This window comes from Heterodontus francisci, chromosome 8 (assembly GCF_036365525.1).
Source record: "Heterodontus francisci isolate sHetFra1 chromosome 8, sHetFra1.hap1, whole genome shotgun sequence".
In the NCBI taxonomy this organism is placed as follows: domain Eukaryota; kingdom Metazoa; phylum Chordata; class Chondrichthyes; order Heterodontiformes; family Heterodontidae; genus Heterodontus; species Heterodontus francisci.
In genome coordinates, this window is record NC_090378.1 from 65418208 (window position 1) to 65434204 (window position 15997).

The following is a 15997-nucleotide window of genomic DNA, read 5'->3' on the forward strand; positions in this document are numbered from 1 at the left end:
GGCAACTCTGCATTCTGTAAATAGATGGGGGAATGGGGGCAACTCTGCATTCTGTGTATAGATGGGGGTGAACGGGGGCAACTCTGCATTCTGTATGTAGATAGGGGGTAACGGGGGCAACTCTGCATTCTGTATATAGATAGGGGGTAACGGGGGCAACTCTGCATTCTGTATATAGATGGCGAGGGAACGGGGGCAACTCTGCATTCTGTATATAGATGGGGAGTGACGGGGCAATTCTGCATTCTGTATATAGATAGGGGGTAACGGGGGCAACTCTGCATTCTGTGTATAGATGGCGTGGGAACGGGGGCAACTCTGCATTCTGTATATAGATGGCGAGGGAACGGGGGCAACTCTGCATTCTATGTATAGATGGCGTGGGAACGGGGGCAACTCTGCATTCTGTATATAGATGGGGAGTGACGGGGGCAACTGTGCATTCTGTATATAGATGGGGAGAGACGGGGGCAACTCTGCATTCTGTATATAGATAGGGGGTAACGGGGACAACTCTGCATTCTGTGTATAGATGGCGAGGGAACGGGGGCAACTGTGCATTCTGTGTATAGATGGGGGCGAACGGGGGCAACTCTGCATTCTGTAAATAGATGGGGGAATGGGGGCAACTCTGCATTCTGTGTATAGATGGGGGTGAACGGGGGCAACTCTGCATTCTGTATGTAGATGGCGCGGAACAGGGGCAACTCTGCATAGTGTATATAGAAGGGGGGAGGGGTTAACTCTGCATTCTGTATATAGATGGGGGGGAACAGGGCAACTCTGCAGTCTGTGTATAGATGGGGGGGGGGAAACAGGGCAACTTTGCATTCTGTATATAGATGGCGGGGGAAAAGGGGCAACTCTGCATAGTGTATATAGATGGGGGGAGCAGGGGCAACTCTGAATTCTGTATGTAGATGGCGCGGAACAGTGGCAACTCTGCAGTCTGTGTAGAGATGGGGGGAGGGGTTAACTCTGCATTCTGTGTATAGATGGGGGGAGCAGGAGCAACTCTGCATTCTGTATGTAGATGGCGCGGAACAGGGGCAACTCTGCAGTCTGTGTAGAGATGGGGGGAGGGGTTAACTCTGCATTCTGTGTATAGATGGGGGTAACGGAGGCAACTCTGCAGTCTGTGTATAGATGGCAGGGGAATGGGGGCAACTCTGCATTCTGTATATAGATGGGAACAGAGGCAACTCTGCATTCTGTGTATAGATGGGGGGTAATGGGGGGAACTCTGCATTCTGTATATAGATGGGGGGGAACGGGGCAAGTTTGCATTTTGTATATAGATGGGGGGTAACGGGGGCAACTCTGCATTCTGTATATAGATGGCGGGGAACAGGGGCAACTCTGCATTCTGTATGTAGATGGGGGGTAATGGGGACAACTCTGCGTTCTGTATATAGATGGGGGGGTAACAGGGACAACTCTGCATTCTGTATATAGCTGGGGGGTAATGGGGACAACTCTGCATTCTGTATATAGATGGGGAGTAACGAGAACAACTCTGCATTCTGTATATAGCTGGGGGGTAATGGGGACAACTCTGCGTTCTGTATATAGATGGGGGGGTAACAGGGACAACTCTGCATTCTGTATATAGATGGGGGGTAACGGGGACAACTCTGCATTCTGTATATAGATGGGGAGTAATGGGGACAACTCTGCATTCTGTATATAGCTGGGGGGTAATGGGGACAACTCTGCGTTCTGTATATCGATAGGGAGTAACAGGGACAACTCTGCATTCTGTATATAGATGGAGAGTAACGGGGACAACTCTGCGTTCTGTATATAGCTGGGGGGTAATGGGGACAACTCTGCGTTCTGTATATAGATGGGGGTGGTAACAGGGACAACTCTGCATTCTGTATATAGCTGGGGGGTAATGGGGACAACTCTGCATTCTGTATATAGATGGGGAGTAACAGGGACAACTCTGCATTCTGTATATAGCTGGAGGGTAATGGGATCAACTTTGCATTCTGTATATAGATGGGGGGTAATGGGATCAACTCTGCATTCTGTATATAGCTGGGGAGTAATGGGATCAACTCTGCATTCTGTATATAGATGGGGACTAACGGGGACAACTCTGCATTCTGTATATAGCTGGGGGGTAATGGGGACAACTCTGCGTTTTTTTTGCAGGGCTGGCAGCCTTTTAAAAATGGGGCCAGCACCTGCTCCCTCATCAGGTGATGCTTCTCCAACCACATGATAAGGGGGGGGGGGGGGGGGGGAGGGTGTCAGCCGTCGTCAGTATGTAACATGGCAGAATCACGGCAGTGCGGGTCCCATGCGGGGCGGCTGCCATTTTCTGCACCCGCCACTGCTCCCAGCAGCGGGACAAGAAGATCTGGCCCAATGTTTCCACTTGTGGGGAACAGTATAACTAGAGGCCATCAATAGAAGATATTCACCAAAAAATCCAATAAGGACTTCAGAAGAAACTTCTTTACCCAAAGAGTGGTGAGAATGTGGAACTTGCTATCACAGGGAGTGGTTGAAGCCTATAGTATAGATGTATTTTAAGGGGAAGTTGGATAAGCATTTGAGGGAGCAGGGAATAGAGGATTATGATGATAGATTTAGGAGAGGAAAGATGGAAGGAGGCTCAAGCAGAGCATAAATACTGGCATAGACTGGTTGTGCCAAATGGTCTGTTTCTGTGCCCTATATCTTCTGTAACGCTATGTATGTGAGTACTGTTTGAAGTTATAGGGAACAGTGCATTGACGTTTGCCTGTTATCCATCGTACAATAAACAGTTAAAAGAATATGGAGTGGTACTGAGTTGCGAGCCTTGACCATTTTACTTCACCCCAATGGGTTCAGGTCCAATAGTATAAGATGGAAGGTGCGGGTTCACCTAATTACAAAGGAAACTGGGACAATGACAATTTAAAACACCCATTTGAACTGCTGCTTAAACTCACCTCCACTTTCCTGGTCAGTTCATAGATCCTGGGAAACCCATACTGCTCAAATAAAATTTGGAGCGATGTTAAAAACATTTGATAAATATCCTAGGACATTGATTGCACCACGAAGTACCCACCTACATCTAACTAGGAACTCCCCGACTTTGGTGAGTAGGTTTCTTTCCGGTATCTAAATCGGCGAATTGGAGCCAGATTGTGCTCCTGATCCAAAAATCTAAATTGTTTTTACCCCCACCCACTCCCACATCCCATACATACATACTTGAGAGTTAACATCCCTCCCATTATTTCTTGGACATTAGGCAGTTTACAGGGCTATTAAAGGGTTACCAACAAATCTGCCTACCTGTGTCTTTTGACCTACTTATGGAGAAGACAAAAAAAAATCCCAAGAATAGCAGCAAAAGGGACAGAGGAACTTAAAACAATCACCATCACCAGAGAAAAAGTACTAGAAAAACTAATGGGACTAAAGGCTGATAAGTCCCCTGGACCTGATGGCCTGCATCCTAGGGTCTTAAAAGAAGTGGCTGCAGAGATAGTAGATGCATTGTTTGTAAAGGTTCCAGTGGATTGGAAAACTGCAAATGTAACACCTCTATTCAAGAAAGGAGGGAGATAGAAAGCAGGAAACTATAGGCCCATTAGCCTAACATCTGTCATTGGGAAAATGCTGAAATTCATTATTAAGGAAGTAGTAGAACATTTAGAAAATCATAATATAATCAAGCAGCGTCAATATGGTTTTGTGAAAGGAAAATAGTACGACTAATTTATTGGAGCTCTTTGAGGATGTAATAAGCAGGTGGAGAAAGGGGAAGCAATAGATGTAGCGTATTTGGATTTCCAAAAAACATTCGATAAGGTGTCACATAAAAGGTTTTTGCACAAGCTAAGAGCTCATGGTGTTGGCGGTAATATATTAGCATGGATAGAGGATTCGCTAAATAAAAGAAAACAGAAAGTCAGGATAAATGGGTCATTTTCAGGTTGACAAACTGTAACTAGTGGGGTGCCACAGGGATCAGTGCTGAGCCTCAACTATTTATAATCTATATTAATGACTTAGATGAAGGGACCGGGTGTATTGCAGGCAAATTTGCTGACGATACAAAGATAGGTAGGAAAGTAAGTTGTGAGCAGGACACAAAAAGTCTGCAAATGTATATAGATAGGTTAAGCGAGTGGGCAAAAGTTTGGCAGATGCAGTATAATGTGGAAAAATGTGAGGTTGTCCACTTTGGTGGGAAGAATAGAAAAGCAGAATATTTAAATGGAGACTGCAGAGTGCTACGGTACAGAGGGATCTGGGTGTCCTGGTACAGGAATCACAAAAAATTAGAATGCAGGTACAGCAAGTAATTGGGAAGGCAAATGGAATGTTGACGTTTATTGCAAGGGGGATGGAGTGTAGAAGCAGGGAAGTCTTTCTGTATATGATGTTGGTGAGACCACTCTTAGAGCACTGATTACAGTTTTGGTCTCCTTATTTAAGGAGGAACATACTTGCTTTGGGGGAAGTTCAAAGAAGGTTCACTAAGCTGATTCCTGGGATGAAGGGGTTGTCTCATGAGGAAAAGTTGAGCAGGTTGGTATAGAAGAATGAAAGGTAATCTTATTGAAACATTAATGATTCTGAGAGGGCTTGATGGGGCAGATGCTGAGAGGATGTTTCTCCTCACCGGGGAATCTAGAACTAGGGGGCACAGTTTCAAAATAAGGGGTCTCCCATTTAAGATGGAGATGAAGAGGAATTTCTTTTCAGAGGGTCGTTAATCTTTGGAATTCTCTTCCCCAGAGAGCAGTGGAGGCTGGGTCATTGAGTGTATTCAAGGCTGAGCTAGACAGATTTTTGATCTACAAGGGAGTAAGGGGTTATGGGGGGCAGGCAGGAATATGGAGTTAAGGCCAAAATGAGATCAGCCATGATCTTATTGAATGGCAAGGCAGGCTCAAGGGGCCAAATGGCTTACTCCTGCTCTTACTTAAATTCTTATAATCAGAAACCTACATATCCAAGAAAAGACCATCCTGGATGACAGCTGTTGCTGCCTTTGTCCTTGAGCTGAAACACAACAGTGGCTGTTGGAAAAGGAAACAGGTCTCTCACTAAATGATTGTGGCCCTTTGGTAAACAAATCCTTAACAATAAGCCTGCTGTATACCATCCAACTTGATAAATAGCTCAGCCAAGTGTATCTATCCATTTGGTGCCTTAGGGCTTGTACAAAGTAGTGAATTTTCTATGGCAGGAGACAGAAATACAAAAAACTAGTTAGCATCTGACATACCATAGAACAGTACAATGACTCCTAGTGTACCCTCAAGTCTTAGGGCTAGACATGGATAAGTTGTGATATAAGCCCAGATCTTGGTAACTATGTTGTATGAGGATGTGGCCATAATCTACTCAAGATCCAGAGGAAGGGTCTGTTCTGTGGTTGGGAACCCAAGCCAGCATATTGAGGCCTGCCCTGCTCACAGTCATTTGGAATTATAAAGAGAAGCTTCTAAAGTGGACTTTTGAATCCACATTAACTTAGGCATAGAAGCTACCCTGCTGTGAATTCTGCCATGTCACTGACCATTTTGTTCTGTTGGTGAGGGTTTAAACTAAATTGTCAGGGGAATGGGAACCTGAGAGGGAGCTCAGATTGGAGGGAAGCAAAACTGGTAACTAGTCAGGGGTGTGGGAACCAGGAGCAAGTATTAGAGAGGAATACCAAGGTGCACAGAATACTGGGGGAGTTTAGAGATAGAGATACAGAGATACAGCACTGAAACAGGCCCTTCGGCCCACCGAGTCTGGGAGATAGCTAGCACGAGAGTAGGGAACAGTACGTTATTAGGTGGGATCAGAGTAAGGGAGAAAGTAATAAAGTCTGAATCAGGGTTAAAGTGCATGTATGTGAATGCACGGAGTGCAGTTAATAAGACTGGTGAGATACAGGCACAGATTGCCATGTGGAAATATGATGTTGTGGCTATAACAGACACCTGACTCAAAGAAGGGCAGGACTAGGTGTTAAATATTCCTGGATACAGTGTGTTCAGAAAAGATCAGAAAGGGAAAAAAGGGAGACGGGTGGTGGTATTGATTAAGGAAAGCATGGTAGTGCTGGAGAAAAAGGATGTCCCAGAGGAGTCGAGGACAGAATCAATTTGGCTAGAGCTAAGGAACCAAAAAAGGTGCAGTTACATTGCTCGGTGTTATCTATAGGCCACCAGCTAGTGGGAAGGACGTGGAGGAACAAATTTGCAAGGAAATTACAGAGAGGTTCAAAAATATAGGGTAGTTTTAATGGGGGACATTAATTATCCAAACATAGACTGGGATAATAGTAGCATAAAGGGCAGTGAAGGAAAATTTTCTACAACAGTATGTTGCTAGTCCAACAAGAAAGGAGGCACTGCTAGAGCTGGTTCTTGGGAATGAACTGGGCCAAGTGGATCAAGTATCAGTAGGAGAGCATTTAGGGGATAGTGATCATTGTATCATAAAGTTCAGGCGGAATATGGAAAATGATAAAGAGCAATCCAGGGTAAGAATAATTAACTGGGGGAAGGCCAACTTTAATGGGGTAAGAATGGAACTGGGGTGAATAAATTGGAGTCAAAAGCTGGCAGAAAAACCAGTAGATGAACAGTGGGCTACCTTCAAAAATGAGATAGCTCGGGCACAGTCAAGGTATGCTCCCTTGAAGGGGAAAAGTAGAGCAAACAAATCCAGTGCTCCCTGGATGACAAAAGAGGTAGAGATTAAGATAAAGAAGAAAAAGTGTGCTTATGAAGATGCCAAGTAGAAAATACTATTGAGAACCAGGCTGAATATAGAAGGCCCAGAGGGGAAGTGAAAAAGCAAATAAGAGAAGCAAAGAGAGAGCATGAGAAGAGACCGGCAGCTAGTAAAAAAGGAAATCCCAAAGTTTTCTATAAGCATATAAATTGTAAAAGGGTAGTAAAAGGAGGAGTGGGGCCGAATAGAGACCAGAAAGGGGATTTACACATGGAGGCAGAGGGCATAGCTGAGGCATTAAATGAATACTTTGTATCTGTTTTTACCAAGGAAGAAGATGCAACCCAGGCAATGTTGAAAGCGGAGGTTAGTCAGATACCAGAGGGATTTAAAATTGATAAAGACGAAATATTAGATAGACTGTCTGAACTTAAAGTGGATAAAGCACCGGGACCAAATGAAATGCATCCAAGGATACTGAGGGAAGTGAGGGTGGAAATCGCAGAGCTCCTGGCCATAATTTTTCCATCTTCCTTAGACTCAGGGGTGGTGCCAGAGAACTGGAGAATTGCAAACGTTACACCCTTGTTCAAAATAGGGTGTAAAGATAAGGCCAGCATCTACAGGCCAGTCAGTTTAACTTTGGTGGTGGAAAACCTTCTAAAAAAAAAAAATTAGGGACAAAATCAATAGTCACGTGGACAATGCAAGTTAATTAAGGAAAGCCAGCATGGATTTCCTAAGGGAAAATCATGTTTAACCAACTTGCTGGAGTTTTTTTAAGGAGGTAACGGGGAGGGTTGATGAGGGCAATGCTGTTGATGTGGTGTACATGGACTTTCAAAAGGCATTTGATACAGTGCCACACCGACTTGTGAGCAAACTTGTAGCTCATGGAATAAAAGGGATGGTAGCAACATGGATACGAAATTGTTTCCTGTCACAAAGCCAAAGAGTAGTGGTTAACAGATTTTTTTGGACTGGAGGAAGGTTTGTAGTGGAATTCCCCAGGGATCAGTGTTGGGACCCTTTCTTTTCCTGATATATATTAAGACTGCATTTCCCGACAATGCTATCGCTAGGTGGCGCTGCTGTGGCACATGCGCAAATGCAGCATGTGCCACTAAAACGTCACAGACTGCGACTTTAGGCAGCTGCCAGGGCTAAAGATGGCGCTGCTCAAATAATCACACGGAGGCAACCTGACAAACATGTCAGCACACAATGGCGGAGTGAGAGAGCGAACGAGCGGGCCGGGGCCGGGGAGCGGGCCGGGGAGGGGGCGGGGGGGAGAGCAGAGCGGGCCTGGTAGGAGCGGAGCGGCCGGCAAGTGGGCGAGCGAACGGGCCAGTGATGGAGGGGAGTGGAGCGGGCCTGGGGGGAGTGTGTTTTTCTGCACATGCGCCATAAACTTGCAACGGCAAAAGACGCACCCGGTGACACCAAGGTCTTCGGCTGCTCGCTCCCCGCGGCTCTCTAAGGCCACTCGCTTCCAGCCCCCTCTATCCAGCCGTTCCCTCCAGCTGCAGATCCCCCATCCAGCCGCTTTCTCCCCTACTTCTCAACTGTACTTCAGGCATTGCAGCTGTCTGCTCCCTGCCTTTTGCATCCCTCTCTTCAGGCACTTCTGAATTTAACTCCCTTCCACTACACCCCCACACCCCCTCTCCCTCCACCCCCTCTCTACCTCTCCCCCCACCTCCCTCTCTCCTCCCCTCTTCCCCCACCTCCCCTTCTCCTCCCACCTCCCCCTCTCCTCCCCTAACGCATCCCAATATGCGCTCCCACTTCATCCATAAACGCAAGGTTCCTTTCCACATCGTGACAAGCTCCGCAGCATGATCCAGTTGCCTTCGTTGCTTGAATGCTGACCTTAAGTCTCAAGGATTGTTTTCTCGACGGCATGTTTTACATGAAAAGAAATAAGGAAAGAACATCAGTGTCAGAGCTTCCCCCCTCCAATGAAATTACTGTTGAGCATGCTTTATGTTTTGCAGTAAAGGCATGTACTGATAACACTGCCAATGAATCACTTAGTACCTACCTCAGCTGTAGGAGTCAGGATGATGTTGCTGCCCCTATCGCGTGACGGTTCAATGCTGCTCTCAGGGAAAACATGAATGATGTGAGGGTGCTGGGAAAAGCACATTTCTTTTGGACTATGAACATAAAGCAGGCCATTTAGCCCAGCAGTTCCCTGCTAGTGGTTATGCTACTCCTGCGCCTTCCCATCCGTTCCCATTTAATCCTGCCTGCTACTATCAGCATCACCTTCCATTTCTTTCGCTCTTGTCTACCTTTGCCTTAAAGCAACATTGAGGATGGAGAAGGGTGTGGCTGCATTCCCACTTCGCCAGTTGTGTACACAGCAAGAGCATTCACATTTGTGCTACCACTGGACACGGCATGCTTGTTTCTTTTAGTGTTCAGTCTCTTCTTGCTGAATGTTCCCCAAGTGCTTGACCGCTTTGGATGCCCTCTCTGCTTGACAGGCAGCAGCTGGCAATTGCGGAGTCTCACAAGGCTCTGCATGGTTGTTCCAAGGGCGGATGGGGAAACAGGTGGCTGTGTGTCCATGTGCACTGTTCTGATGGGTGCAGGAGCAGGTGGCTGTGTGTCCATGTGCACTGCTCTGATGGGTGCAGGAACAGAGCAACTTACAACAGGGACTGGAGCATATGCAGTGCCCCAGACAATGGAAATGTTTTCAGAACAACTTACCTTGGAGCAATCTCCTCTTTCTGATAAAAATGAAGCAGACTGAAATCTTCAAAACGACTAAATAATTGCGATAAAATGCCTGACAAAACCTCTCCTCCTTCCACTTTCAGAAACTCGCGCCGAAGCTTGACGCATGCGTGAATATCCGAAATTTGACGCATGCGTGACTACCTGTTGGCGCTGCATGAAGCGCATGCGCAGAGGCCAACCAGGCGCGTTGCCCGAAGATGCACACCTCACACGCTGACGTCATCGGCGCATGCGCTAACCAGTCCTGGCAAGCCGGAATGCTGCGCACGCGCAGAGAGCAGGAGACCGTCTGCGCATGTGTGCACCGCTGCGCAGCCTGATGACATCAGTGGCAGCTAGCGTTGTCAGGAATCACTTTGATATATTGATGACCTAGACCTTGCTGTACAGAGCACAATTTCAAAGTTTGCAGATGATACAAAACTTGGAAGCATTGTGAACTGTGAGGATAGTGTAGAACTTCAAAAGGACATAGACAAGTTGGTGGAATGGGTAGACAGGTACCAGATAAAGTTCAATGCAGAGAAATGTGAGGTGATTCATTTTGGTAGAAAGAACATGCAGAGACAATACTGAATAAAGGGTACAATTCTAAAGGAGCAGAGGGACCTAGGTGTATATGTGCATAAATCATCAAAGCTTGCAGGACAGGTTAAGAGAGCACTTAATAAAGCATTCAGTATTCTGGGCTTTATTAATAGAGGCATAAAGTACAAGAACAAGGAAGTTATGTTGAACTTGTAGAAGACGCTAGTTAGGCCTTAGCTGGAGTACTGCGTCCAATTCTGGGCGCCGCACTTGAGGAAAGACATGAGGGCATTGGAGAGAGTGCATAAGAGAATCATGAGAATGGTTCCAGGGATGAGGAAACTCAGTTATGAAGATAGATTGGAGAAGTTAGAACCGTTTTCCTTGAAGAGAAGGCTGAGAGGCGATTTGATAGAGGTATTCAAAATCATGAGGTGTCTAGATAGAGTAGATAGGATCGTGAAAGGATCAAGAACAAGAGGGCACAGATTTAAAGTATTTGTTAAGAGAAGCAAAAGTGACATGAGGAAAAACTTTTTCATGCAGAGAGTTGTTAGGGTCTGGCATGTGCTACCTGAGTGTGGTGGAGGCAGGTTCAACTGAAGCATTCAAAAGGGAATTAGACAGTTATATGAAAAGGAAGAACGTGCAGGGTTATGGGGAGAAGGCAAGGGAATGGGACGGAGGGAATTGCTCTTTCGGAGACCCAGTGCAGACACGATGGACCAAGCAGCCTCCTTCTGCACTGTAACAATTCTGTGATTCAGGGAAGCAAAGTCAGAAATGTTCTGTGGTTCCATGGCATAGTGGCCAGGGAAGGGTGCCAGATTCTCCAGTTCAAACCCTCCTTTTCAAAAAGAGTATGTGGATGTATCCTGAAGAGGAACCCCCAATGGAAATGGTGCAGGGAGTGGGGGGGGGGGGGGGAAGAAATAAACCCAAATAGGAGTGGATTGTGAACACAAAGCTGGTTTGTTTCAGGATACTTGGCTGTCTTCTCCATGTAATGCAAGTAGATATTTATACTTCAAATAGCTGAGAAAATATAATCTAAAGAGCAACTGTATCAACTTGTGGAGTTGCTTCAGCAATATTATCTCAAGTGCTTCCGGCCAAAGGGAGTCCTTTTATGAAAGGAGTCTTATATCGTTAAAACAATAAGCATCACACCTTGGGGGGATTAAATATAATTTGCCCTTGATTTACATAGAATTTGGTTGCAAGATTCTGGTGTACTAATCAACTGCTGAACTTTTGGTACCGAAGGATAGAAATGGGTTTTCAGCATTAGTCAGTGCCTGGCCAACACCCAGGACTTTGGTAACAACAGACGCCGGCAAGCTCTCAGACCCTCAAGGTGCCAGCGTTTCCTCAGTATCATTAATGCATTGTACGTTCAGCAACAGGCAACTGGGTGCACCTCTATTTCTCAGGCTGATGTTCATCAATCTTGTCCAAAATAATTACAGGCGTTTTTCACGAGAGGTGTAAATCAAAGTATCATGTTACCATGATGAGAATTTTATACAATGCTTGTGAGCAGTGAGACTCAAGAATAGATTATTGCATTTGGAACTATTCAAAGTCTTTGCCAGCAATTGGGATAGACCCAATTATGGAGAATTAGACAGTTATATGAAAAGGAAGAACGTGCAGGGTTATGGGAGAAGGCAGGGGAATGGGACGGAGGGAATTGCTTTTTCGGAGAGCCAGTGCAGACACGATGGAGAACTTCAATTGCTTTGATTCACCCAGTGCATTAAACGTAGCAATACTGAAGGACATACCGCACTGCCATTGTTGCGTTTGGGCACACATTGTGCTAAGTGTCAAATTCTAATGTGTACTTTATCCTTTTATAATTAAGGAACAAGAAATCCAAGGGCACGTACCACAGTTAGAAGTTTAATGTTTAGACAGCAGCGTAGAAATCATTACAAAAGCAAATACTGTGGATGCTGGAAATCTAAAACAAAAAAAGTTAAAAATACTCAGCAGGCCAGGCAGCATCTGTGGAAAGAAAAACAGAGCTAATGTTTCAGGTTGATGGCCTTTCATCAGAATTGGGAACAGTTAGAAATGCACCAGATTTTAAGTACAGAGGCAGGCAAAGGGGAAAGAATAAAAAGGGAACTTTTGTAATAGGGTGAAAGGAAGGAGGGATTAAATGACACATCATGAGCAGCAAATAGAGCATGCTAAATTGAAAGAACAGGTAAACTGCTGTGTCACCTGGAAGGAGGGTTTGGGGCCCTGGACAGTGGAATGGAGGAGGTAAAAGGGAAGATAATGCATCTCCTGTGCTTGCACGGGAAGGTTCTGTGGAAAAAGTGAGGGGGCTCTGGGGGTGATTGAGATGTGAACCATGGAGGGAGAAGTCCTTTTGCAATGTTGAAAGGGGAGGGAAGATGTGTTGGTGGCAGCAGATGATATGCTGAAAGTAGAGGTTGGTGGGGTGGAAGCTGAGGACAAGCGTAACCCTATCATGATTCTGGGAGGGAGGGGAAGGGCAGGGATCCGAAGCGTGGGAAATGGAGCAGACACAATCAAGGACTCTGGACCACAGCGGAGGGGGAACACTTGATTGAGGAAAAAGACATCGGAACCACTGGTATGGAAGGGGTCATCGTCAGAACAGATGTGATGGAGGCATAGAAACTTGGAGAATGGAAGAGAGTCCTTACAGGAAGTGAGGTGGGAGGAAATGAAGTCAGGGTAGCTGTGGGCTTATAGTGGATGCTGGTCAATAGCCTATCCCCAGAAATGGAGACAGAAGTAGAGGAAGGAAAGAGTCTGAGATGGTCCATGTTAAGGCAAGGGAAAGGTGGAAATTGGAAGTAATATTGATGAAATTTTCCAGTTCGGGGCAAGAACAGAAATAGCACTGATACAATGTTCAGGAAAAAGTAGTGAGGGAGGGGACAGCAAGTAGGACAGGAACAAAATGTTCCACATATCCAACGAAAGGCAGGTATAGCTAGAACCCAATTCAAAAGCAAATTACTATGGAAGCTGGAAATCGGAAATAAAAAAAAAAGACAGAAAATGCTGGAAATACTTAGCAGGCCCTCAGCATACTGCAGTGTTCCAATGAAGCTCAAGGAACAGCACCTCATCTTTTGATTAGGCACTTGGCAGCCTTCTAGACTCAATATGGAGTTCAACAATTTTAGACTCCAATCTCAACCCCTATTTGGTCTCCTTTTCTTTGCATGTTTCAGTCTTAATCTTGTTTTGCTCTTGTTGTACAGCTGTTCATTATTCTGCCATTCATACTTCCTGTGGATACATCTTTTGTTTCTTTAGAATTAGAACATTACAGCGCAGTACTTGTCCCATTACCACTGCCTTTGGCTCTGCACCACCAACTTTTGTCATTTAACACCTCCCACCCTATCACAGACCTACTCTTTTGTTCTTTTTCCACTCTCTCCCATTTACTTAAAACTTGTAACATTTCTAACTTTTCCCAGTTCTGATGGAGGGTTATGACTTGAAACATTAATTCTGATTCTCTCCACAGATGCTGCCTGACCCGAGTATTTCCAGCATTTTCTGTTTTTATTATAGCTAGTACCCATATGGGTTCCCACAGCAACACCTTTTGTTTGATGGAAGTGAGTGAAGTTAAAGAAGAGGTTGTTCAATGTGAGAACATGTTCAGTCAGGCAGAGAAGGGTGGTGTTGGATGGATACTGGTTGGGCCTCTGGTCAAGAGACATGTGGACAGCCCTCAGGCCATCCTAGTGGGGGATGGAGGTGGATTGGATGTCCTTGGTGAAAAGGAGAGAGTTGGGCAAGGAAACTATTAAAGTGATAGAGAACATCAGATGAACTGTTGATCTAGGTGGGAAGAGACTAGACAAGGGGGGGGCAAGTCATTAGGAAAAAATCAGTTCCATGGGGACAGATTATGCTGAAATGATGGGTCTACCTGTGCAGGTGGTAGATCTTGGGAAGGAGATAGAAGCAGGCTGTGCAGGTTTGGGGAATTATGATATTGGAGGTCATGGAGGGAAAGTCTGCAGGAGGAGGTGAGGTCAGTGATAGTCTGGAAAATGATGGCTTGATGTTCAGGGTCCGTGGGAGGTGTCAAAGGGCTCTCATTCAGCTTCTGAAAGGTAAAAAGGTCAGTTCACCAAACAGCACATGTCAGCAGGTTTAATGACAATGTTAGGGCTGCACCAGAGAGAACAGTGCACAGAGGGAAATAAGTTATTAGAGTGAGTGAGGGGAACAGAAATTGAGATGCTGATGTCACGCCAACAGCTCCCAATGAAAAGATCTAGAGAGTAAATGGCTAGAGGGAATGCTGAAGATAGGAGAAAAGGGTCTACTGTGCAAAAGGAAGACTTCTGGTCAAAAACGGATGTGGAAGCAAAGGAAGATGAAAGATGCACAGAAGATGCAACACTTGCCCTTTTGCCTCCTCCTTTTCCAGGGCTCCAAGTACTCCTTCCAGGTGAAACTGATTTACTTGTATTTCTTTCAATTTAATGTAATATATTCGCTACTCATGATGCAATCTCCTCCACGTTAGGGAGACCAAATGCAGACGGATTGACCGCTTTACAGAATACCTCCTTTCAGTTCACAAGCGTGACCTTGAGCTTCTGGTCATCTGTCATTTTAATTCTCCGCATCACTTACTCTGACCTTGGCCTCCTACACTGTTCCAATGAAGCTAAACGTAAACAAGAAACAGCATCTCATCTTTCAATTAGGCACTTTACAACCTTCCAGACTCAACATTGAATTCAATAATTTCAGATTATAACCACTGTTCAGCAGCTGTTGGTAATGATTCTGCCATCCCCATTTACACCTCCTCTAGATCCATTTTTAAAAAAAAATTAAACTTTTACCATCTCACTTTGCCTGCACCATCATCCCTTTTGTCATTTACTCTCTCCTGCTTTCTACCCTAGCACAGACCTTCCCTTTTGTTCTACCCAAACCCCTATCCACCCCACCTTTCCTTGCCTCTATACCTGCTTAAAATCTATTAGATCTCAAAATTTTTGTAGGTCTGATGGAAGGTCATTAACCCAAAACGTTAACTTTGTTTCTCTCTCCAAACAATGTCTGACCTGTTGAATATTTCCAGAATTTTAATTGCATAATCATAATTCATTTCAACTCATTAATGCATCATAAAAATATTTTCCTCGTTTTCCCCCACCATCATTCCAGAGAAGGGTACAAGATTTTTTTTAAAAATCCAAATTTTAGCAAATGAATACAAGTCAACCCTTTGCAAAGCTACAACAAAAATATTAGAAAAGGCAGAATCTGCTACTTTATCAGTTTGCATACATATTACAATTTCAGTGTCCCAAGAGATTAATCATAGATCAAAGTATTTCAAGAGGCTGCAGTTATGTGGATCATCAAATTTCATAATTTGCTGCAAAATGTGTTGCCATTCTTCTTTTGAGACTACCCTCCATCAATAATGGCATCTCCTTCAAGGGAACACTCAGTTACGCTCAGCAGGTATAATCACATTCGGATGCTGGAAAAACAAAATTTAATAAAAAGTGAGTGACATTCTTTTTCCCTCAACTCACTCCTGTTATTTAAAATCCTACTCTCCTGGTACTTCACCCAAATGGCGAGAAATTCAGGAGGAACAGAATTGGCGCCAGGTGTCGACGTGATAGCAGAGGGGGCCCTTGTGATGATTTTTTTCAAGCAAACATTGACAAGCTGACTAGGCCAAAGTGTTGATCAGCAAGAGTGCATCAACATCTTATATGGAATAACATGCATCTCTCCTGAGAACAGGTACTCCTGCTTGTCGTAGAACACCATAGGGGTCTGATACTCTCTCATACCTCACCAAGTGCCCATTCTTCAGAAGGTCAGCAGGCTATTCCCACCAAAAGGTTCAAAACTGTCCTCATCAGACATTCATATGCTTTCAAGAACAAGTCACTAGATGGTAAGCATAGAAATACATAGAAGTTACAACATGGAAATAGGCCATTCGACCCAAATAGTCCACGTCAATATCCGACTGTCAGCA

At 44.9% G+C, this 15997-nt stretch overlaps 1 protein-coding gene across 1 annotated transcript in view; it reads right to left on the reverse strand.

Annotated features, from left to right (window-relative positions):
• Window positions 1-11853: 11853 nt before the first annotated feature.
• The window catches only part of LOC137372873 (cystathionine gamma-lyase-like), an 84100-nt gene continuing 79956 nt past the window's right edge, over window positions 11854-15997 (reverse strand). The window contains exon 12 of the mRNA XM_068037248.1: window positions 11854-15484. Coding sequence (XP_067893349.1) covers window positions 15449-15484 — 36 coding nt within the window. The 3' untranslated portion in view covers window positions 11854-15448. The remainder of the gene's footprint in view (window positions 15485-15997) is intronic.